The sequence below is a fragment of the Condylura cristata genome, unplaced genomic scaffold (assembly GCF_000260355.1).
Source record: "Condylura cristata isolate star-nosed mole 26May11 unplaced genomic scaffold, ConCri1.0 scaffold00025, whole genome shotgun sequence".
NCBI lineage: Eukaryota > Metazoa > Chordata > Mammalia > Eulipotyphla > Talpidae > Condylura > Condylura cristata.
The window spans coordinates 29064780-29088389 of NW_004567126.1; the positions used below are offsets into that span (position 1 = coordinate 29064780).

The 23610-nt window shown below is 58.9% G+C and overlaps 3 protein-coding genes across 3 annotated transcripts in view; 1 reads left to right on the forward strand and 2 right to left on the reverse strand.

Annotated features, from left to right (window-relative positions):
* Positions 1-4968: 4968 nt before the first annotated feature.
* TBXA2R (thromboxane A2 receptor) lies at positions 4969-10773 on the forward strand. The gene is made up of 2 exons (XM_004688896.1): positions 4969-5754; positions 10465-10773. The coding sequence occupies exons 1-2, from the start codon at positions 4969-4971 to the stop codon at positions 10771-10773; spliced, it is 1095 nt and encodes a 364-aa protein (XP_004688953.1).
* Positions 10774-13975: 3202 nt separating this feature from the next.
* Positions 13976-17397, reverse strand: GIPC3 (GIPC PDZ domain containing family, member 3). The gene is made up of 6 exons (XM_004689349.1): positions 17155-17397; positions 16236-16421; positions 15929-16109; positions 14598-14710; positions 14256-14337; positions 13976-14127 (listed from the first exon to the last, which is right to left on the reverse strand). The coding sequence occupies exons 1-6, from the start codon at positions 17395-17397 to the stop codon at positions 13976-13978; spliced, it is 957 nt and encodes a 318-aa protein (XP_004689406.1).
* A 4478-nt stretch (positions 17398-21875) lies between these two features.
* The window catches only part of HMG20B (high mobility group 20B), a 5557-nt gene continuing 3822 nt past the window's right edge, over positions 21876-23610 (reverse strand). The window contains 2 exon segments of the mRNA XM_012729343.1: positions 21876-22505; positions 23049-23226. Of these exon segments, the coding sequence (XP_012584797.1) occupies positions 22493-22505; positions 23049-23226 (191 nt within the window). The 3' untranslated portion in view covers positions 21876-22492.

Genomic DNA, 23610 nt, shown 5'->3' on the forward strand with positions numbered 1-23610 from the left:
TTCCCACCATCTGGCCCCCCAGACCATCTCAGCCCCTCCCTCCCAAGCTTTCTGTGCAAACCGTTAAGCAAGGGGGCAGGGTGAGGAGTGGAGTCCGGGGGGTGGCGACAACCCAGAGCCCATGTACAAGCCCTTGGCCTCGGCTTTCCTTCCCTCCGGACCTCAGTTTCCCACCTGCAAAGCGAGAACCTCCATGACTGCAGCTGCAGCACTGGCGAGACCAGGGCAAGGGCAGGTGAGCCCGCTGGCGCTGCCCGTGTGTCCCCCAGAGCAAACACTGCCCCTACCCAGGGCACAGGAAGCGGGACGTTTCCTTCGTCTCTCTCCCCCACTGAGGGCAGCACTGCAGCCTCCGGCCGCTCCCGGCCGCTCCTGTCCTCACATGTCGCTCCCCGAAGCCTCGGGCTCCTTTCCTCCCACGTGCTGCACTTGGGGTTTCTGCCACACCATGTCCCTCGGACTTGGGGAACTCCTACACATCCACGAAGCCCTGGTTTCCACGGGCCTCCCCACAGAAGAGCTTTCTGGGCACCTCTCGGCCGTCACTTCTTCAAATCTGGTGTCCACCCTAGCTAGGACCAGCACTGCCCTGCCACATGGACACAGTTGCCGAGGTGTTCGTGGGCAGGGAGACCGCCTGGAGATCAAGGCCAGAGCTCTGTCACATGCCTAGGAGTTAGGGTGATACTGGGGCCAGGAGGAGGAAATAGCTGGGAAACTCCACAATGGGATGGAGTGGGGGAGGGGCCGTTTAAAGAGTGTGAGCTGAAGTCAGGATGGTGGGTGTGGAGGCCAGAGAAGGGGCTTCCGGAGAAGTGCAGGTCCGCAGCACAGGGGTTCACCTTCCTCCCTCTGACCTGGGCTGGCTCCTGGCCATGCTGGCCCCAAGGACGAGGAGGTGGGCAGAAAGGCCCCCTTAGAGGCTTCTCTGGCCACTCAGCCCCTGCCCCTCTGCTCTAACCTTGCTCAAGGCCATCACCCTCTGCTCCCGTGGCTTTGCATTAAGTCTGACCCAAAGCCTGGAGTGATTCTGGGGGCTTTCAGGGAACCCCATCTCTGGGGGAGCCCAGTCCCTGTTTTTAGCACCCAGGCCTGCCCCTCTGAATCCCCGCTGGCTGACAGGCTCTGGGCACCCTTCCCTGGCTGGGGGAGGAGCGCTTCCCCCCACACAACCCCGCTGCAGGCTTGCTCTGGGCTTCCCTCCCTCCCCCTAAGCCACCTCCAATCAGTCCTCACAGGCACCCCCCACCAGTGGCGGGGATCCCCACCCTCCGTCCCTTCTCACAGGCCCCAGAAAAAGGCTTTCTCAGCCCAGGAAGCCTGTGGTTGCAGAGCCTGATGGATCCTCCCCCTTAAATACCTCTGACCCCCCACGCCCCAGCCTACCCACAGGTCTCAAGCCACCATGGTGCCAGCTCCAGCCCTGAGCCCGGATGCCAGGGCCTGGACACCCCCAGGGAGCTGACTCGGCCAGTCCCCTCTGGCCCTGGGTGCTGCCTAGACGGTGAATAATGCGGGGCCTGGCAGGAGTCCCGGGGCCCCAGCTGCCGCGAGTCACCAACCCCTGTCCCGAGGCCTGAGTGGTGCCCCTACCCCAGGGGCCGCTGGTGTCCCCCTGAGGACTGGGGCGCACCCACCCACAGACCCCAACCGGCAGACCAGACGGGGTCTGAGGGGCGTGGCCAGCGAAGGGGGCGGAGCTGATAAGCCGAGGGAGAGGGACGACGGGGCCCAGGCTGCCCTCACCCCAAGCTGTTTTGATCTGGCGCCCCGCGCGAGGGATCCTGCCCCTCCTTCCGCCCGAGGCCCGACCCCGGGGCTTCCTGCGCCTCAGCCGGCACCGCGCCGCCGCTGCTGCAACGTGGCAGTGCGGGGGCTTCCGAGTGGCCTCGCATCCGTGGGACTCGGCTTCCTGGCCCCCTCCCCTGCTGGCCGCAAACGCTGACCGGCGCAGCCTGCCAGCGGTGTCCTCTCAGGTGAGGAAATGGTGGCCAGGTTAGGGCGCTGCCTGCACTCAGGTACCTGGGGCGTGTCCTATGGTGCACAGTGGCCCCCTGATGCAGGGGCCCCGGGCCTTGGTGCCACCTGGGTTTGGCCAGGTGCGCTGGCACCGGGCGGGGGGCAAGCGTGTCTGGCTGGGTGGACGTCTGGGCCCGTCTGCGTCTGCGTGGTCTGATTCTGTGGCCTGTGTGTCTGGCACGCACACCGGTGCTGCACGCCTGCCTGCTGGTGCGGCCAGTGGACAGCCGTGCACACCAGTGCTGCTCAGGAAGCAGGGCTTTGGCGGGGGCCAGGGGCCCTACCTGCGCTGGCTGACTGTGGCACCTCTGCTCAGCACCCGCAGGGACGGGCCAGTGGTATCACAACAGGAAAAGCTCCCGGAAACGGAGCCGCCATCGGAGCCTAGACCCACCGTGTGGGTGTGTGTGCGTGCGAGCAGGGGCGCAGGGCGCATGGCCCGGGCGGGGCATCTGGCCACAGGAGTGGGGGGTTCGTGCCCGTGCGCCCGAGCATCTGCACGGCGTGGCCAGTCCAGGCGTGGTCCCTCACTCTCCTGCCAGCGTCTTTGGGCATCTGGACAGCAGGTAGAGAGCTCGGGGAACGCTGGGGTCACCTGGGCATCAGGCTCGCGCCCAGGGGCCCCTGTGAGCACCGCCAGAGGCAGGAAGGGCGCCGCAGGGGCAGGTGTGACCCGGGCATGGCTGGCAGCGGAGGGGCCAGGCCTGGGCAGAGGGGTGCCCTGCTTGCGGGCCCTGAGGGTGGCAGGTGGGGCTCGGCTTCAGAGGCACAGCAGGGGCCCCAGCCTGAGTTTGTTGGAGGCCAGGCCCCCCCACCTCACGCGGCTGCAGCTGCCAGACCAGAGAGGCTGCCCCCACGGCGACTCCACCCCGAGATGGAGCTGTCTAGGACCAGCCTCTGGAATTCTGAAGGTCTCCTAGCTTCTGGGCCAGAGCCCGTTCAGATTCCAGAAGGTTGAACCCCAGACTCTCAGGTCTAGAATTCTAGGTTTGTTCCATGAGGGAGGGCGGGAGGGAGCTGGGGGGGAAGGAAGGGACGGGGAGTGGGGAGGGAGGGGGTGGGGCGGTGGGCTCCCAGGGACACAAGGCTGCTTCTGGACCCCACTCTGGGCTGGGCTGGCCTCCAGGGGAGGGGCCTGGCAGGCCCAGCGCAGAGGGGGTCTTGCCTGTCTCCAGCCCCTCCCCCCCCACCCCCCCAGGCCAAGGGCTCTAAGTCACTGGGTCTTCCCAGACATGTGAGTCTGGGTGTGTCTCCGGGCGACTGAGGGGTGCATGAGGTTGGACCACAAGGGACGGTGACACCCGGAGTCTCCCGGTGAGTGGCGCCGGCTCCAGGCCGAGGCCCAGGGTGGGGCAGTGGCTGCAGTGTGGGACTGTTGAGAAACAGGCACAGCAGGTCAGGGGAGGGGCGCCGGCCCAGGGGCCTCCAAGTGACTGCCCGAGCGACCCTGAGGTCCGGTCACCCATCTCCAGGGAAAGTCCCTGCCTCTGGGCCTCGGTGTCCCCCTCGAGGCCGCACCCCGGCCAGAGTAACAGCGGCCTTGGCTCTCGGCCTGGGAGAGAAGTTCGGTGCCACTGGTAGGAGCTGGGTGATGTCCGAGGCTCAAGGAGGGAACGAGGCGCCAGTGACAAGATCGGGGTGAGGCTGGCCGGCCGCCGGGCAGGGCCGCAGCACCCTGGAGAAGCCGAGGCCCAGAGCGGGATGCGACTTGCCGGGGAAGGGCAGCGCTTAACTCTGGTCTGACTTCCCCGCACCACCCCGCCGGCCACTGCAGTGGCCGCCTGGAAGCATTTCCACACGTGTGCACGCGACGGGGCCTGAGCTCAAGTCTCGGGCAAGCCTGTCCAGCGTGGCCTTCGTGCCCTAGCAAAACAGGAGCCACAACAGGGCTTCCCTGGGCGCTCACTACCTGGCACCTCCAGGCCCCCCCGGCCCTGCCTTCCGCACCCCGGCGCCTCCCCTGATGCCGCCTCCGTGCCACACGGGTGCTGGTGTGTGCCGGGTGGGCCCGGGCCGGCTGCGCCACCCTGTGGCCTGTGGTGGCCTGTGGTGGCCCCGGCCCTTGGCCCAGCGTGTCCCTGGGGGCTGGACGGCTGGGCGCCATCCCTCGCCTCCACTTGGGCATCTGGCGGCCGCCTCAGGCGCTTGCGGGGCCCCAGGGGCCCAGACACCCCCCAGATTTTTGCCGGGCCCAGCGGTCCGGGTAGTGGTCACCCCCGCTGCTGTTTATAGCCGTCCCCTGGGGACCTGTCACTCCAAAAGAGCTGTTTTGGTTTCCAGGGAAGCACCGGGTTTCTGGGTTTATTTCTTGTTAGAAGAGTGATGTCAGGGCCCCACCCGGTTCTGCCTGTGTGAAGGATACACACGTCCCCCTCTTGGGATCCCCAAACACCGATGGGCTCTGCCCCGTCCCACCCGCACAATTTACAAGCAACGTGGCTTCTGGGGCTGACCTTGGCGCAGGCCGCGGGCCCCGGCCGCCATCTGCCCTCCCACACTGGCCCGCCTGCCTTGGTGACGGAGATGACAGGAGCCTGCCATCTGTAGCCACTGGGGGCCGGACAAGGAGGACCAAAGATCAGAGGGTAGAAGTCCTTGCCCGGGGCCACACCCCGGCGCTGGGCTGCCAACGGCTTCTTGCCCCGGCGTCTCAGCGAACAGTTCTCTGCGTCCTCCGGGGCTCAGAGCAGACACAGCCGCTGGCTCAGGGCGGGACGCAGCGGAGGCCGTGAGGCGCCACTTCTGCGGGCTAAGTGAGTGACCAGCAGCGGCTTCCTGGGGGAGAAGAGTTTGCTGGGCCCTGAGGTGGTGCTGGGCGGGGCCAGCGGGCCAAAGGGCAGAACCAACGCGGCCAGCCTCCTCTCCGCACTCCCACTGCAGGTGCACCTGAGCTCTCCGCCCGCCGCCTGCAGCCCCCCATGGGGCGCTGACCGTCCGGCTGTGAGAGCCATGTGGCCCAATGGCAGCGCCCTGGGGCCCTGCTTCCCGCCCATGAATGTCACGCCGGAGGATCGGCGCCTCATCGCCTCGCCCTGGTTCTCCGCCTCCTTCTCCCTGGTGGGCCTGGCCTCCAACCTGCTGGCCCTGAGCGTGCTGGCCAGAGCGCGGTCGGGCGGCTCGCTCACACGCTCCTCCTTCCTCACGTTCCTCTGTGGCCTGGTCATCACGGACTTCCTGGGGCTGCTGGTCACCGGGGCCATCGTGGTGACCCAGCACGCGGTGCTCTTCGAGTGGCAAGCCGTGGACCCCAGCTGCCACCTCTGCCGCTTCATGGGCGTCGTCATGGTGTTCTTCGGCCTGTCCCCGCTCCTGTTAGGAGCCACCATGGCCTTGGAGCGCTACCTGGGCATCACCCGGCCCTTCTCGTTCCCCGCGACCAGCTCGCGGCGCCGGGCCTGGGTCATGGTGGGGCTGGTGTGGACTGTGGCCCTGGCGCTGGGCCTGCTGCCGCTGCTGGGTGTCGGCCGCTACACCCTGCAGTACCCCGGCTCCTGGTGCTTCCTCACGCTCGGCCCCGAGTCGGGAGACATGGTCTTCGGGCTGCTGTTTGCATTCCTGGGCAGCATCTCGGTAGGGCTGTCCTTCCTGCTCAACACCATCAGCGTGGCCACCCTGTGTCACGTCTACCACGGGCAGGAGGCCGCCCAGCAGCGCCCACGGGACTGCGAGGTGGAGATGATGGCTCAGCTCACGGGCATCATGGTGGTGGCCAGCATCTGCTGGATGCCGTTGCTGGTGAGTGACCCGCAAGGGTCTGACCCCTTCCACCCTTGAAACTGGTTCTTAGTTGGCCCAGGATGCGTTTAAATATGACGGTTCTCGTAAGGTGGGCAGACGCCTAAGTGTTCAAGTGCCCTTCCTTCAAGAGTTCATGGGCAACACAAGCCCCAGTACTGGCTTCCGGGCTGAGGCAGAGGCGGCCTAGGAATAGATGTTCAGAAGTGGACACCAAGCCTCCACCTGGGCATCGGAAGCCTTTCTAGGGGAGGGGCATGGAAGCTGAGGCGTTGCAGGATGAATAGGAGTTTGCCAAAACCAGTGAAGGCATTCTAGGTAGGATCACTGACTTATTAAATATTTCCTGAATGCCAGTATTCTTAGTCTGCCTGGACTGGACCCCTGCCCCTGCCCAGATCGTCCCTGAATAAAGGGCACCTGGTGTGTTTATTTTTTCCCTTTTGATTGGGTCAGGATGAGTGTGGAATTGAACACTTCATTCACTATCCGTGTCCAACAAGGTCTTCTTGTTATCACTTCAACGCGCTTCCCGCCTCCACGCTATCCTCTCTGATGGCAGGGATTTTTTTTTTTCATTATTTATTCATACAAGAGCTAGGGTGTAGTCAAGAGGTATGAGGAGGTGGGGGCAGGTGAGAGGCTTCACCAGAGACAGAGTGGGGAGCAGAACAGGCAGATGGATGAAGTCCACTGCTGAGGGGGGCAGCGGGGAGACAGGAGGGTCCCTCCCTGGCCAGGGTAGAACTCGTGCTGTGGTGGCCACAGACAGCTTCATCATGCTTCAACCCCTTGCTCCACCAGGGAGGCCTCTGATCACAGGGATTTCAAAAGTCATGTCTCGGCATAGTTGTGAGAAAGAGATGAACTCATGTGTTCATGTGTTCCTTCCACGACTGCTGTGTTCCAGAGCCAGTCTTGACTCTGAGGACACAGCAGGAGAACAAAATTGACACACGTATTTCACTTCCTGGAACTCCGAGGCAGTGGGGGACACAGAAATTAAATACAGTCAACAGGTAGAGGAAATGCCAGATGCTAGAAAGTAAGAATGCTACCCCAGAAACGAAAACCCTGGGGTGGGAAGGCTGCAGATTTGGGTTTACCTGAGAATGTTTTGCTGAGAATGTTTTAACATGTATAAACGGTTGGAGAAGAGAGAGAAGCATAATACTTTGTGACATGAGAAAATGACTTACATTCACATTTCCTCATCTAGATAAAAACCACACCTAAATGTAGCTTTCACGCTACCGGGGAGTGTTGAGCAGTTATGATGAACTACTTAAAATATCTAAAATATCTACGTGTCTCTTTTTTTTTTTTAAGACTTATTTATTTGTGCATACAGAACTGGGGTACAGGCCAGAGGCTCAGGGGTGGTGAGAGGCTTCACCAGAGACAGAGTGGGGAGCAGAACAGGCAGATCGACGAAGTACACTGCTGAGGGGAGCAGCGGGCGGGTCAGGAGAGGTCTGCGTGGTCACCTCCGGGGCAGGCGGGGATCAAACTCATGCAGAAGTGGTTTAGCTTCCTAGTGCTGTGCTTTACCCGACGCGCCACCAGGGAGGGCCTACTATGTGTCTCTTTAAGAAAAAGTTTCCCCCAAAGGAGACTCAGGAATCAGTTAATCAGTCACTGATTCTAGGCAGATGTCTTCTCCATTTTGTCTATCAAACTCCTGTTGTTCCTTTAAAGCTCCAACTCCAGTGGTTTAGGGCAAACCAGGACCCAATCTTGATGTTCCAGAGGACACTGGGGAAGCTCCCAATCAGGGACTGTCAAAAGAGAGGACATCTGGGCCCTCCCTGGTGGCGCAGGTTAAAAGCACAGCACCGTGAAGTAGCCGTGGCTACTTCACCGCAAGTTCCATCCCGAGCCAGGGACCTGACCCACAGGGCTCAGCAGACCTCTCCTGTCTCCCCGCTGCTCCCTTCAGCAGTGGACTTCGTCGATCTGCCTGTTCTGCTCCCCGCTCTGTCTCTGGTGAATCTTCTCATCTGCCCCCCCCCACCACCCCGCACTTCTGGCCTGTGTCCCAGTTCTGTGCGCATAAATAAGTAAATCTTTTAAAGAGAGAGAGAGGATATTCAGCAAAGATGTGGAGGAAGTGAGGGGTGAAGCATGCAGAGATCAGCAATCCAGGCAGAGGGAGCAGCCGTGCAAAGGCCCTGAGGTAGGACTGTGCCTGGAGTGTGTGTGGGAGGAGCAGAAGGCCCATGTGCTGAAGCAGATGAGTGAGGGGGAGGGGTGGAGAGCAAGAAGGGCGTGGGGGGCCATGATGGGCCCAGTGGGCCTCAGGAAGGCCTTAGACTTTGCCCTAAGGAAGGTGGGGGCCCTGGAGGGTTGTGGGAACCTGACTCATGTCCTCAATGCGCCCTCTAGTGGCTGCCAGGTGATGATGGTGACGACCGTGATGATGATGGCCATGATGGTGACGATGTGATGATGATGATATAGACATGTTCTTGCATCCCCAATGCAAGAACTAGGTTTGGGGGGACACCCCGGGACAGTGCAGGAGCATTTTTCTCAGAAGCACCATCCTGTAACTGCCACTCCCCTGGGACCCAGCCTGCAGCGGGGACCGACCCAAGGCGCTGGTACCTGGCTGCCTCCCGGTAGGGAAGCTTAGCCCCGTCAATGCCCCCCCCCCAACCCCGCATGCACACCAGGCACAGACACACTTCCAGCCTGCCCGCCTCGCGTCTCCTCCAGCCTTGGAGTGCCCAAAATGGGCCCCACCTGCCCTCCAAATCATGGCAGTTGGCGCTTGGAAGCCCAAGAGCCTACTGGCTTGACAAAAACAGGATGCTGCCCCGTGCAATCATCGAACACTGAACGTTTTGAGGCTCCTCTGTGCACAAACTTTCTCTTATCAGGCCATAAAGTAAATATTTAAAAGTCTTTGCCACAACTGCAGAGCAAAAAGCTACAATGGGTGTGTCTGGCCCTAACAGAACTTTATTTATGGCTACTGAAATCTGAATTTCACTTTCAGGATTTATGCCCTCTCCATTATTTCTACAACCATTTTCACGTATAAAAATAGTAAAACAGGGGCCCTCCCTTGTGGCGCAGCGGGTTAAAGCACAGCACTGAGAAGCTAAAGCCACTTCCGCATGAGTTCGATCCCCGCCTGCCCCGGAGGTGACCACAGGGCGCGGCAGACCTCTCCTGACCCGCCCGCTGCGCCCTCAGCAGTGGACTTCCTCCATCTGTCTGTTCTGCTCCCCGCTCTGTCTCTGGTGAATCCTCTCACCCTTCGCATCTCTGGCCTGTACCCCAGTTCTGTATGAATAAATAAGTCTTTTTAAAAAAAAATAGTAAAACAGCAAAACTAAAGGCATCAAAACGGAAACTGGTGGAGGGCACACTTGGCCCGTGCTATATGCGTTCCCTGACTCCCAGCAGAAGACAGGCCCAGGGACACCCTTCCGGGCAGTGGGGAGCCCCCAGGCCGGGCCAGGCTGCCGCTGGCCCCCGGCATTGCCCACGCACCCTCATCACAGCTCTGCTGCCCCACCCCAGCGCAGCGCCCGTCAGCGCCCGGTCAGTGCCCAGCTGAGCCCTGCAGTGCAGGCATTGGGGGCAGCCCGTGCAGAGGCCCTGAGGCCTGTCCCGGCCCGACGCTGTCCCCGGGGGGCCCAGCACAGAAGGGGGCTCAGGAGACATCTTAACGCAGTACTTCATTTTCATATAATAGGATTTTAATATATGACATTGAATGTAATTAGTTACAATTATATTAAACACAATTATAATTGAAAAGACAATACCCATATGTAGTATAGTATATATATAATTATATATGTAATTATAATATATATAATTTCACACATGATAACTAACAATTCTATTAATTATTAAAGAAGTCATTATGATATACTATAAAAGAATTTGTAAATAATATATTACTCATCCAATATTAAATATAAATCCAATATTTAATAAATGCATTAGAACAACTTACTACGGGTATTATTCAGCATGTTGGTCATAATGTTTATAAAATATAAAACTTTACTAAATATTTATAAGCTGGAGAGCAAGTTTAATATAAAAGTTTAAATATTTATGGTATACAATATGAATTGTATATGCATATAGTTATAGTATATAATTAAATTATTAAGTGTCATCTACTATATGATTATATTAAACTTTGCTGAAATCTGAAATGCTTAATACAGTGATAACAATGACAGTAACATCTGACACCTGCAAGTCTTTTCCACCTATATATATATATTTTTTTTTTAAGATTTATTTATTTATACATACAGAACTGGGGTACAGGCCGGAGGTGTGGGGGGGTGAGAGAATTCACCAGAGACAGAGCGGGGAGCAGAACAGGCAGATCCACTGAAGTCCACTGCTGAGGGGGGCAGCGGGCGGGTCAGGAGAGGTCTGCCGCGCCCTGGGGGTCACCCCTGGCCGGGGACTGAACTCGTGCTGCCGGGGCTGCAACAGGACACTGCGCTTTAGCCCACTGCGCCGCCAGGGAGGCCCTTTCCACCCTACTTAATGACGCCCAGGACAAAGCAGGAAACACCACCTAGGGTTCCGGGAGGTCAGCCAGCTCTCCTGAGGTCGCACAGCGAAGTGATGCGGACGTGGCAGTGGGTCTCAGGAGCTGCGGGCGTCCGCGCTGGGGCTGGTGGAGGGGTGCCCGGCCCGGCGCCCATCTAAGGCTCTGGGTCCCCACAGATCTTCATCATCCAGACGGTGCTGCGAAGTCCGCCCGCCCATGAGCCCACGGCACAGCAGCTGCTCATCTACCTGCGCCTGGCCACCTGGAACCAGATCCTGGACCCCTGGGTGTACATCCTGTTTCGCCGGGCGGTCATCCAGCGCTTCTGCCCTTGCCTCAGCCTCCGGCGCAGGGTCTCCCCCTCCGGCCTCGACTCCCCCGGGGGCGCCCTTGCCAGCCTGTCCCCCACTAGCACTTGCTCCTTCCTGATGGCCTCACCGACTGGTTCTCAATTTCCAGATATGGATGATGGACAAAGACTTTAAGAAGCAAGATTGTGGGCTGTCTTTCATCAGCCCTGAGGACACCCCAAATCTTCCCCTTTCGAAAGCCCGTCCCACTCTCAGCACCCCAGGTAGAGTATGTGGGGGTGTTAAGAAGATACCTGGAAGAAATTAGACTTGGGGGCCCACAGGTAGCAACTGCTGGCAATCTCCCAGAAGTGGGGGACTCTGACCTCTAAATACTGACCCCCCCAACCCAAGAAGGCTGTCTAGGAAAGACTGAATGTGAACGGGCAGGACACCGCCTTTCTTGCCAAAATATATCTCCTCCCAGCTTGGATTTCCTTTGTGCTGATCGTTGACACTTGGGGTGTCGGATTGCTGTCCAATTGGCAGCAGTGGGGGGCTGGGCTGTAGGGGGGGTGTGGGGGCTCACTGGTCCCTCTCCCACCCCCGTTGCTGAGTTTACCAAGCACCTTACAGTGGGATCACGGGGCTTCCCCCCCAACCCCAAGGACCGTAAACCCTTCCCACTGTAGAGGGTGAATAGCCACTAGCCAGTGTCCTCTCCACACGGGCCTTGCATCAAGCCATTCCTAGGTCAGCAGCGCTTCCACTCCCCACCAACTGGAGCAGCGTCTGGGCCAGTGGGTGCTTAGTGAAGCATGAGGAACAGGGGGCCGCCGAGCTCCGGAGCCCAGCTCCGCTGCCGGGGCTTGTGCCAGCACCCTGAGCGCGTGATGGGTGACTGGCACATGGGGGAGCTGAGTAGGCGTGCGGGGCGGGGCGGTCAGGTCCGCCCTCCAGACCCCTGTGCCCGCCCTGGCCTTTGCTGCCCCCACACTCCCCGCAAAGGACCAGCAGCTGCCAGTGCACAAAAGCCCTTAATCCCCGGGGGCTGGGCTGCCCATGTTGCTGAGGGCCAGACGCCCCTCCGCTCACCTGGGATCCGCTTACACCTCCAGAGCCAGGCCCAGGAAACTGAAGCCACTGTTTCCACCCCCCTCCCACTGCAGGGGAGAAGCCACATGCTGCTTCTAGGGGACCTAGGCTGGGAGGCTGCAGGGTCACAACTGTATCAGCCCCAAGCTGCTGCCCTCCATGGTGGGGGCGGGGTTCTGCCTTCCTGAGAAGGAGGAGGGAGGCGCTTGGCTTCCCAGAGTCTGGCTCAGTGCCAGGGCTTCGGGGTCCCTGAGCTGGGGGCTCAGGGAGCCGGGAACACAGGGGGGCAGCTTGGTTACAGGACTGGGGGTGGCAGACGTGGCGGGCTGACTGGGCTCCTGGGGGCCACGCTGGGACTTGGAAGAAATGGCTGGCTTCTGGGGGGTGGCAGGGGCCTGCGGCTCTGGAGCCAGATGGAAAGCTAGCTGGATTCCAGCTGACCCAGGCCTGGTCAGGTTTCCATGTAGCAGATCTTGGGGCTGGGGTTGAGGTCCACAGGTCCAGCTGGAGACAGGGGTTGAAGCTGTGGGTGGAGGACCCGGCCACCGAGGTTGGCGTGGGAGAGCGGGATCAGCTTGGGTTCGAAGGTTAAAGCCAGGAGTCTGTAGGTGGAATCCATCTTTAGAGCTGAGCTGGACTCTGGAGCTGGGCTTGGCTCCAGAAGCAGGCTGAACTCTTGAGCTAAGATGAATTCCAGAGCTGAGCTGAGTTCTTACACTGGTCTGGGTCCCCGAGTCAGGGTGAGTCTCAGAGCTAAGCTGGATCTCAGAACTGGACTGGGTCCTAGAGCTAAGATGGACGCCAGGGCTGGGCTGGACTCGTGTGCTGGTCTGGGTCCCAGAGCTGCTCTGCCTCCCAGAGTCTGACTCAATACCAGAGCTACTCTGGGCTGTGACGGGGAGCTGGTATCTAGAAGTTGGCATAGTTTTCGAGATGACCTGAGTGCCAGAGGTGGGCTGAGCCCCTGAGCACAGCTGGGTCTCAGAGCTGAGCCTGCTCTCAAGTGTAGACATGGTCGTAGGTCCTAACTCTTTTGCTGCGTGGGTCTGGTTTCCGGGACTAGACAGGATTCCAGAGGTCAGCTGGGTTCTGGAACTCAACTGGGCCACAGCAGCTGACAGTGTCTCGGAGCTGGGGGGGACTTCAGGGTCAGTCTGTGCTCCGGAATTGAGCTGAGACCTGGAACTGGGTGGGGTGCTTGCCCCGGACTGAGCTCTAGAACTTGGCCAATCCTTGGTGCTGGTCTGGGTGCCAGAGCTGAGCTGGACTCTGGCGCCAGGCTGTGTTCTAGGGGCAGGCCTTGCTGCAGGGCTGGCTGGCATTTCAGGCTGCGTCTGAGCTCTGGGGATAGGTCTGGCTGCAGCCCGAGCCCTAGGCGGAGTGGGCTCGGATTCTGAGCTAGAACCATCGCTTGAGCTGGCCTGAGCCCCATGATGGGGGTGGGGGAGGGCCCTCGAAGGCAGCCGGATTTCAGAGCAGGGTTGGGGGCCGGGGCTGGGCTGGGACACAGTGTGCACCTGGGCTCCTGAGCTGTCCTGGGCTTGTGAACAGGCTTGGGGTGGTGAGTCCCTCTCGGATGCTGAGCTGGTTGGAGCTCTGTAGCGGGGCTGTGGCTCCGATCCCACTTGGACTCCAGCACCAGCTGGCATTCCTGAGCTGGCCGGGGCGCCCAGGGATGGCCAGGTCAGGGAGCTGTGCTGAAGTCCAGAGTCAGTTTGATGTTTAGGGCAGGACTTGGTTCTAGAGCGTGTCTGGGTTCCAGAACTTGACTTGATAGCAGCACTTGGCTTAGCCTTTAAGCTTTCCCGGGCTCTCGGGGAGGTCTGGGCTTGGGAACTGGGCTGGGTTCTGGAACTCAGCTGGGTCTCAGCTGGTTGGGGTCTAGAGATAAAGGTAGTGTCAGAGCTGGCCTGGATTCTAGAGCAGGGCTTGGCCTCCGCTCTGAGCTGAGATTTAGAACAAGACTTGGTCTCCAAGCCGGGCTGGGTTTGAGAACCAGACTTGACCTCGGAGCTGGACTGGGCTCTGGAGCTGGACCTAGCGGCTTCTGGGGTTCTAGAGGATGGCTGGGAGCTGGGCTGGGACTCGGAACTGGCTGCGGTCCTAGTGGAGAGCTTGGCCTTGGAAGTATCCTGAGCTCTAGAAGGGAGCTGGGTCTGGGAGCTGGACTGGGTGCGCGGGCAGGCCTGGATCTCAGATCTGAACTGGGCTCTGGAGCAGAGCTGGGCTTCCGGAAGCCGCCGGGAGAGCTGGGGTAGAGGGCTGGGCTCCGGGCTGGGGCTGCATTCAGCTCCAGGACAGATTAGCCACAGGCCTCCCTGGCCTCGCCGATGGCGGCCCACACTTCCACCACAAACTCGTCCGGGAAGGCAAACTCGCCCAAGACGGAGTCTAAGTGACGCGCAAACTCCTGGACGCTCGCTGTCCTCTTGGACGTCTCCACCATGGTGGACGCTGCAGGCCAAGCGGGAAAAGTGGGTGAGGGTACTCCCCAGGACCCAGCTTCCCCCGGGACCCTTGCCCCCACCCTGTGGGCTGTCCTCCCCCAGGATGGGTCCACCCAGCTTACCCTGGCCCCTTACCCAGCTCTGGGTCCCGAATGCCCATGTAACTCTCCAGCAAGTCATCCACCCTCCGGGATGCCTCCTCCTCAAATTCACTGGGCTGGGAGCACAGGGAGTGGGAGGTCAGAGGCCGTGGGGTCCGGCGCCCCCCCAACCCCACTCCTTCTCCCTACGCCTTAGGCCAGCGCAGGTTGGAACGGCAGGAGCCAACCTTCCTTCACCAGGCACCCTCCCACCCTGCCTCGGGGGTGCCCACTGGGCGGGGGGCGCTGAGACTGGAGAAGGGACTCTTACCCAAGGCCACACCGAGTCAGCAGCGAGCTCCAGACGTGGGCACCCCTAGAGTACCCCCTCACTCACCACTTCCTCCACCGTGGCAGCCCCTCCGGGGCGAAGCCGCAGGGTCTCCCGCCCACTGGTCACTTTGGCGTCCCCGGGCCCTTTGCTGCTCCGGCTCCTCTGGCCAATCATGTCTGAGGTGAGAGCGTGGGGAGGACACATTCCGGGCAGGACACACCCAGAAGGCGCGGGCTGAGCCCGCCGAGCCTCTGGGCCTTTCAGAAGCCCCTGATGGCGGTGGCGGGGACCTTCCGTGACCCTTAAGGCCTTGAGACCCCTTCCTCCTACCTCACCAGGAGGCCAGAATAGGCGCCCACCAGCCCAGTCCTGTCCCACCCAGGTCTCCACCCTCTCGGGGCTCTTCTTGAAGGAGCCCCTGACCCTCCTCTCAGTCAGGGTCCGTCTCTCTGCAGCTGGCTTTCCCTCTCTGCAGCTGGCTTTCCCTCTCTGCAGCTGGCTTTTTCCTGGCTTTTTCTGCGCGCTTGTCCACTGCCAAGCATAGGTGCCCCCCATCCTGGCCGCTCTCGCCCGTGGGCCAGGGCAGCTCTGGAACCTCCTGCCGCCCTGGCACAGTGCCACAGCGACCCAGTCCACGCTAAGAGAGGGGCTTGTGCCAGAGTGTTAATCAACATACTCTCCCTTCCCGAGAAAGTTTTTTCATAAAAAAAAATTCCCACAACTATGGTGATGGCACACAGGTGATTTGGTGATGGGATTACACTGAGCTGGAAAAGGCACAAAATGATGTAAAAAATAAACTTATATATTATTTTTTAAAACTCCCACAGATTACACAGGATCATCTATCCGGGCACAGAGGTTTTCAACCTGTGTGTTGGCTGGGAGGAGGGGAGTGGTGACTTTGTCCCCCCCAAGGGACACTGATGACATTTAGACATTTCTGGTGACGTCGCTGGCCCCTGTCGGGTGGAAGCCGGGAAAGCTGCTCAGCATCTCCGGTGCACTACCCGACAGCAAAGAAGCATCCACCCTCAGCTGTCACCAGTGAGGACCGCTCATGGAGGGCAAGCCCCTGTCACCACAAGCCAGTCACAGACTCTTTGAAAAGCATCATTCCAGAACCGACTATAGCCTCAAAATCAGGTCACAAAACAGACCGGGACACATCCTCCTTCGTCCTGACATTCGCAAACTTTCCTCCCCTGCTCAGGCTTAATATAACAGCTCTGTTACTGACGCAATGCCAGAAACTCCCTGGCATGTCATCAAAAGCATCTAGAAACTTCCACTCTGCCCCATCCCCCACCCTCTCCTAGGCCGGGGTGAGGGGGGGCCCCCCAGCAACAACTTGTGCAGGCCTCCCTCCCGCAGCCCAGCCTGGTCCGGCTCACCGAACGCCCTCTTGGGTTGCACCAGGCGCAGGGTGAAGGGCTGCGACTTGGGCAGCTCCCGGAGCATCCGGGCCACCTCGTAGTGACGGCAGCCCACAATCGAGTGGTCGTTGATGGCTTCGATGCTGTCCCCCACGCACACGGCTTCGATTCTATTAATGATGCTGCCCTCCTTGATCCTCTGCGGGGGACCCAGAGTCACTCACAGGGCTCCCCAGCCACCCCCAGGCCCTTCTCAGAGCAGAGAAGGTGCAGATTCGCCCCAAGTCACCAGGCAGCAGAAGCCGCCTGCCCCCCCCACGGGCACCTTGATGAAGGCGTAGCCGGCCCCGTTGTCTGTGATGGTCAGTCCCAGAGCGTCCTCTGTCTTAGTGACCTCCACCTCCTTGGTCTCGCCGCGCACGTGGGCAAAGATAAAATCCTCCAATCCTATCTGGCCTCCCAGGAGTTTCTGCATGTCCACTTTATGACTGTTTAGAGTGCAGAATAAGATCTGTCCCCAGGGGAGGGGAACCAGAATTAACGACAGCCAGCGCTCACTCATCCCCACTGTCTGCACCCAGCAACCAGGGTGGTGGGCTGAGGGGAGAGGGAGGCCAAAGCCCAAGGGGCAGAAAGGGCCCCTGCACCAGCCCAAGAGAAGTGGGAGGATGTGGGACCCTCAGAACCGGATGGGGAGCAGAAAGGAGACTGGGGCTCCCACAAGAAGGGAGCAAGGTGAGACATCCGCTGTGGACGGGAGGAGAACCCCTCCGCCCTCCCCAGGCTCCCACTTTTAACCCTTTGGGGAACGAACGCCCCACGTCTTTTTAAGCAGACCTGAGCCAGCTGGCGCCCCCTAGAGGCTGCGCGGCGCCACGCGGCAGCCCGCCCTGACCTGGACTTCCCTCACCTGTGGGGTCACCTCAACCCCAGCCCCCAGCCGCACCTCCCTGGTGGCGGGTCCATTCCTAGCTGGGTCGGTGCTGAAGGTTCTTGGACGATCTAAGGATCCACTAACCCTACGACCTGCTTGTCGATCTTCTGCGCAGGGCATGCAAAGGGGGGTCCTCTGGGTGCAGACACCCCCGGATCTGAGAGACTGGCCTTTGCGAGGCAGTGATCCAGTCCGCTCCATGCGGGGATAGGGGACTCAGGGGCCCCCAGTCTAGGGATCCGGGCTCCCTCCTTACGCTGCCCTGCCGGGTCAGCTGGGTGGGCTGGGTCACCGGGTTCGGGGTCCTCACCTCGGTGGGGGCGATCCCGAAGGCCTCGGCGATCTTGGCGTAGAGCTCGCGAACGTTAGTGAAACCCTCGATCTTGCCCGTGGGGCTACCGTGTGCTAGCTGCGTGCGGAATACGAGGCGCGGACGGACTCGGGGCGCGGGCGGGGCGGGGGGCTCAGCCCGGGTCTCCGTGGGCGAGGGAAGGGGTGCGGGTTGGCGCGGGTCCTCGGCCCCCCGGGCCTCGCGGGCCCCTGCGCTCTCCATGCCCGGAGAAGCTCCGCCGCCGGACCACCGCCGCCACCGGATCTACCGCTTCCTGCAGCTTCCCCTCCCCCGGCCTAGGACCCGACAGCCGAGCCGCGGGGGGTAAGGGGATCCGGGAACCCGAGCAGCCCTGGAAGGCGACACCACGGGCACGTGGGGGGGGGCGGGCCCCAGGTGTCAGCGCCCTGCCAGGCCCAGCTGCGCGCTCCCTGGGGACACCTGGCGACACAAGGGGGCCTGAACTGCGGACCCAGGAATAACAAGGGTCACTAACAAGAAGGCGGACAGCTGAGCGTATCTGAGCCGGCCCTCTCTGCTCGGCTCCATGTTGGCAACAGGGCCCTCCCGGTGGCCCAGGGCTGCGTGCAGTACTATGAAGCTGTCACTAGCCAGAGCAGCGCGAGTTCCATCCCAGCCAGGGGGTGACCTACGGGGCGCACAGACCTCTCCTGCCTCCCCGCTGCTCCCCTCAGCAATGTACTTTGTCTTTCTGCCTGTCCTGCGCCCCACTCTGTCTCTGGTGCTTCCTCTCACTGCCCCTGCCCCTCTGGCCTGTACCCCACTTCTGCAGGCATAAAGAAATCAATCTTTTTAAAAAAATTCTTTGTGGCCCTCCCTGGTGGCGCAGCGGGTTAAAGCCCAGCACTGAGAATCTAAAGCCGCTTCAGCATGAGTTCGATTCCCGCTTGCCCCGGAGGTGACCACATGGCGCGGCAGACCTCTCCTGACCCGCCCGCTGCTCCCCTCAGGAGTGTACTTCGTCGATCTGCCTGTTCTGCTCCCCACTCTGTCTCTGGTGAATCCTCTCACCCTCCGCATCTCTGGCCTGTACCCCAGTTCTGTATGAATAAATAAATAAATCTTTAAAAAAAAATTCTTTGTTACACTTGGAGGTGGGAAGCAGGACCATCCTGGTATAGCTTGAGCCTCGTCCAGCCCTCACTCAGTGTCCAGCCCCCAGTCAGCCCACAGCCCCCCAGGCCTCCCACCTCTCTTGGGGAAAGAGGGTCCCACAGCTCCCCAGCCCGCCCAGGGCCTCTCCAAGGGCTGGTCCCTCCACCTCTGGCTCCTTCTCCCAGATTCCCATGTTACCCGAGCGGCTACTGGCTACTGTGTGGTAGCTGCGTGGGAATAGGGGTGCTGAGGAACTCAGGGTGCGGCCCTCTCCTCAGCTCCTAGAGTCCTTGCTCAAATGCCGCACGCTCTCACCACCTCCCATTCTCTCCTCCCAGCCTCTTCTCTCCAGCACTTAGTACCATCTCATGTAGGTATTTGACTTATTTGTGTTCCTATTGGTCTTCCCTCTGAAATGCCAGCCCCCCCCGCTGCGCCCCAGGTTCCTCACGCAGCTAGCACATAGTAACCACAGGGCAACAGTGTGGCCTCTGTTCCCTGCTGTGTCCCCTGGCCTGCCCAGCGCCTGGCCCACACAGCACTTGTTCACAGCTTTGGGGAAAGAATGAACGCAGGCCAAAGACATAAACGACAGAAGGTTCTGGAGACAGGAGGTGGTGATAGGCGTCCCCCAGGGACACAGCACCAGCAGGAATGAATCTAGGTTCACAGTGAACATCAGTGAGGAGCTGCTGAAGACCAGCCTCAGCTGAGGTAGTGAGGGCTTCGGCAGGAAAGGACAGCCAGCGGGAGAAGGTGAGAGAGAGAAAAGGAGAGAAGGGGAGGAGGACAAGGGGGCGAGGCAGGAAAGTGAGGAGACACCTCATTTCTGTTCAGGGTGAAAGCTCTTCTGCTGACAGTCCCGGCAGGCCTTTATACGCCACAAGCAAGTGGCGGGATCGCAGCAGTGTGTGAGAAAGCAGATTACAGTCATCACATTTTTCTTAAAGACAGCTCAGGACTTTCTGATCTCTCACTGAGACTGTGATAGTCATGCACAAAATGTTCTTGTCATGACCAGTCATTAATAAACAAATATTCCTATGGTGATGAGTCATCAAACAAAATATTCCTGTAGTGATCAGTTATCAATAAACAAAAGGTTTCTACGGCGATCAGTCAGCTATTACAACTTAAGTAATCATTTTGTTAGTTCCTCAATGAACACACACCTTCAAGGTGCAGGACCTAATGCTAAGGAACTCGGAGTCAGAAAACACCAACGCCGAGTGCACTGACATTTCCCTGCTCTAAGGAAAAAACCCTTTTTTGATCTACAAAAGGAGCTTCTACGAATCACTATTTCTGCAATTGTTCTGTCAACCTCGTCTCTATATCTAACATAAGGATGAGGGGAAAATGTCTTTATATGGTCACTGATTATTATCCTTTCAATCTTATCTAAAAAAACTATGTGAAAAGAGGTTGAGGTGAAAGTTAAAGGAAAGAGTAGGAAAAATTATTATTATTTATAACTCTATTACTTAAAATGAAACTTTAGTTTCATTATATAGAAACTATATAGTTACTATATACTTCACTATATAGAAACTATATAGTTACTTAAAACTATAGATCTTTTATTGGGGACCGGGCAGGAAATTATTGCAGGCTTTGGTTCCCAGAATTCTTAGACCGTGACCTGTCTCTCATTGTTGCGGGACGTAGATTTGTGCCAGCCCTCTCAAGCAGAAGAATATTAATTATTTTATAATGTACTGTGCCGTCGTGTACAATGCTATTGTTATTAAACCAATCAATCCAATCAAGTAATTATAGATTTTATATTGAGTGTATATTTGGACAATTGTTATGCTTCTTGGGAACAGCCCCAAACAAACATACTTCTTGGGAAACAGCCATAAACAAAACAAAAAGAATCCAGCAGAAACCAGCTGTGGAATATCCTGACTTTTCAGGACTTCCCCCTACCCCACCCACATCAGGACCTTGTCATACAACATGGGTAGCGTGACTCTCACCAACTAGCCAGACAGCAAAACCAAGGGACTCCCACCTGGGAAGAATCTCAGACACCAAACCCTGACGGGAAAAGGTGAGTGCAGATGTTTGGGCGCTCTAAGGAAGTGGATGTAGAGTTTAACAACCTGCAAGTGTGCATGGACCTTGAGAGCCACTGTGAGAGGCCGGGAGTAGGGGGTGTGGTGCTCAGACGTGGCGGGTCCAGAACTCGAGTAAACCCCTGGGATCAGGGGCTGGGGGTGATTGCTATTGTGGGTGGGAGTCAGGGAAGCTTCTGGAGTTAGAGGAAGCTGAGTAACCTGATTAGAAGTGGTCTATCTTTGTGAGTTAATGCTAGAAACCAAGGAACTGTACACTTTAGAGATTTATTTTTATTTCTTTATGCATACAAGAACTGGGGTGGGGGGGGTGTGAGAGGACTCACCGGAAGAGTGGGGAGCAGAACAGGCAGGTCCACTGAAGGATATTGCTGAGGGGAGCCTCGGGCGAGACAGGAGAGGTCTGCCGCGCCATGTGGACCAGCTGCCTGGCCGGGGATCGAACTCAGGCTGTAGCAGGGACAGCCTAAGACTCAACCCCTGTGCCATAAGGGAAGCCCCCAAATTTTCACTTTTCTAGGAAGACACATGCATGTGGTAAAAATAAGTAAAGACCGGCCAGGAAGGCTGACAAAATGCCACAGCTGGAAGGGCTTTGAAAAACAGGGATGCATTTCCTGCCATCATGCAGAAATCCGTAGTCAGTTCATCAGCAGGACTGCTCCCTCTGACATCCCGGCTAGGGGCCTCCGTGCCTGTCCCCAGCATGGCTGTCACCTCTTGGTTTCCCTGGCAACTCACATCCTTCCAGTCTTCTGTCCAAACCACTGTCTTATAAGGACACCGGTCATACTGGACTAGGGGCCCACCCTACTTCAGGATGACCTCATCTTAACTAATTATATCTTCAATGACCCTACTTCCAAATAAGGTCACACTCTGAGGTTCTGGAGGTTAGGCCTTCCACAGATCTTGTGAGGGCATTATTCAACCTCCAACACTGGTGTTTTTGTCAAATTATTCTCCAACATTTTTAGGATGTCTCAGTAGTCTACTACCCACAGACATCTCTGAGGGGCCTCCTTGTAAGTTAAGCATAGAATGATCCTGAAGTTACGCTCCTGGAATATACCCAAGAACTGAATGTCAATGTTCAAACGAAAACCTGCACACGCAGGGTTTCACAGCAGATCTGGCGGAAGCGGGTATTGCTCATCAGCAGATAAACGTACCCACGCAAATGAGGGGCCCACCCACACACCAGAACATGCTTCAGTCACAAAAAGGGGGGCAGCTCTGACACACTACCAAGGGGAGGGACCCTGAGCCCACGACACTTGGAGAGAAGCCAGACACACGAGGCCACACAGTGAGAAACGTCAGAACAGGTAGATCGACAGATGGAAGATGGGTGTGTGACTGCCAGGGCCCTGGGAAGACAGGCCTAGGGCCCCAACAATGGATGATGTGGGGGGCCTGAGCACATCCTCTGCTGGAACCCTCCTGCCCCAAAGCACCCCAAACATTCAAGCTTAACATTCAAGTTTCATTTTTTTTTTTTAATTTAAAAAGTCCAGATTGAACAGTGGTTAAAGCGCCACCTTCAGCAGGGACCCTCGGCTGGACAAGGGTGGGATGGCCAGTACCAGTCAGTCCCTCCATTCTGCACTGCAGAAGGGTGCAGGCAGGCAGGCAAAGGCCCACCCCATGTGGGAGCACTTCACCGCAGCATGCCTGTTTGTGGGTGCACGTGAGCACCTGCGGGGAGTCCCAGGGATCTGGCCAGTGCTGGGGAACTAGTGTGGGTGTGCAAGCCGCCACGCCTGCCAGGGATGTGCAAGCTGCTGCGGGTCCCTTGTCTTGGACTAGGCTGCCTCTGTGTGACATCCCCACGCCCCTGTAGTGTATGATAAGCCTCGTGAGGTGAGTGGCCCTTGCTGGGTCCCCGGCCATGGGGTCCAATGGGTGTTGTGCATGGTGGTGATTTTTCTGGGTTTGGGGACTAGAGGTCGAAAGCTAGAAAGTTGTAGAAATTTAATTTTAGGGGAGCTGGGGCCCCCAAGGTGCAGGATCAGGCCTGGCCCCAAGATGAACCCCCAGCCCTTCTTCGTGGGCAGGGGTAGGGAAGGGGCCATGACCAGAGCGTGGTCTCCTCAGGATCTGCAGGCCGGCCAACACCCTCATAGATGCTCACTGCGAGAGGAGAGAGGAGGTTTGTGAGGGAGGATCCATCACCTCTCAGCACCCACCCAGATTCTGGGGGGCCCTAAAGGCAACCCCCTCAGTTCCTCCAAATGGATCCTGGGTGGGGAGTCTGGAATTGATGGCACCTAATCTGGGTGTCTGAGATCCATCCAGAAAAACCCATGAAGCTTTAGAGAAATTCTGGCTCCCCCAAATGGCTTCCACTAGCCAAGAGGGACAGGCAGATGCCACCCAGCATCGTCAATCTAGTTAATATAGTACGCGGCTTGACCACAGCGCCCCCCTGTGGTCAGGCCATCAGCTGCCCATCGAATAACCCCCCACAGGCAGATCCCCTGGGGGCCAGGGCCTCCCGTGATATCCTGGCAGCCCGCCCACCAAGCAGGGCCCACAGACTCCTGGCCCACCCGAGAGCAAAATCCAATACTTTGCGCCACGCCAAGGCGGTCAGGCAGGTCTAGCCTGGGGTCGAACCCACGCAGGGCATCCCCGCTGGGCTGGGCTACCAGGGCAGATCTGCCCTGCACACACCTGGCGACCTGGGCCAGGATCTCCTTGATGCGGACGATGAGCTTCTCATGCTGGGCGGGGTCGCGCTCGATGGCGCCGTGCAGCCGGGCCATGTAGAAGTCCAGGGTGCTGAGCGTGGGCGTCTCGCCAGTGCCTGGGAAGGGCGGGACCCGTCAGTCGAGCCTAGCAGGGAGCGCCCAGAATCTGGGCGCCGCCGGATAGAGGTCAGAGGGCAGGGGTCTGTCGGGGGCGGCCAAGGGGGTGGCGCCACTGGCACATCAGAGGGTCCAGTGGAGTCGGGGCTTCGGGGCTGGGGAAGGCGGGCAGCTGCAGGCGGGGGAGGTGGAAGTGGGAGGCTAGCCGAGGTCAGCGGAGGGCACAGTGGCGCTTCGAGAAGGCGGGGCCGAAGGCCCGCGCGACTGGGTCAGTCGGGCCGACAAACGAGGGGTCAGCGGGGAGGGGGAAGTAAGGGAGACTCTGGGTTCAGCGAAGGCGGGGCGTCGGGGACGCGGGGACCCGGGCGGTCCAGGAAGAAGCCGGGGTCGGCGGGGGCGGAGTCGGGGCCTGAGAAGGGGGTCGGCGG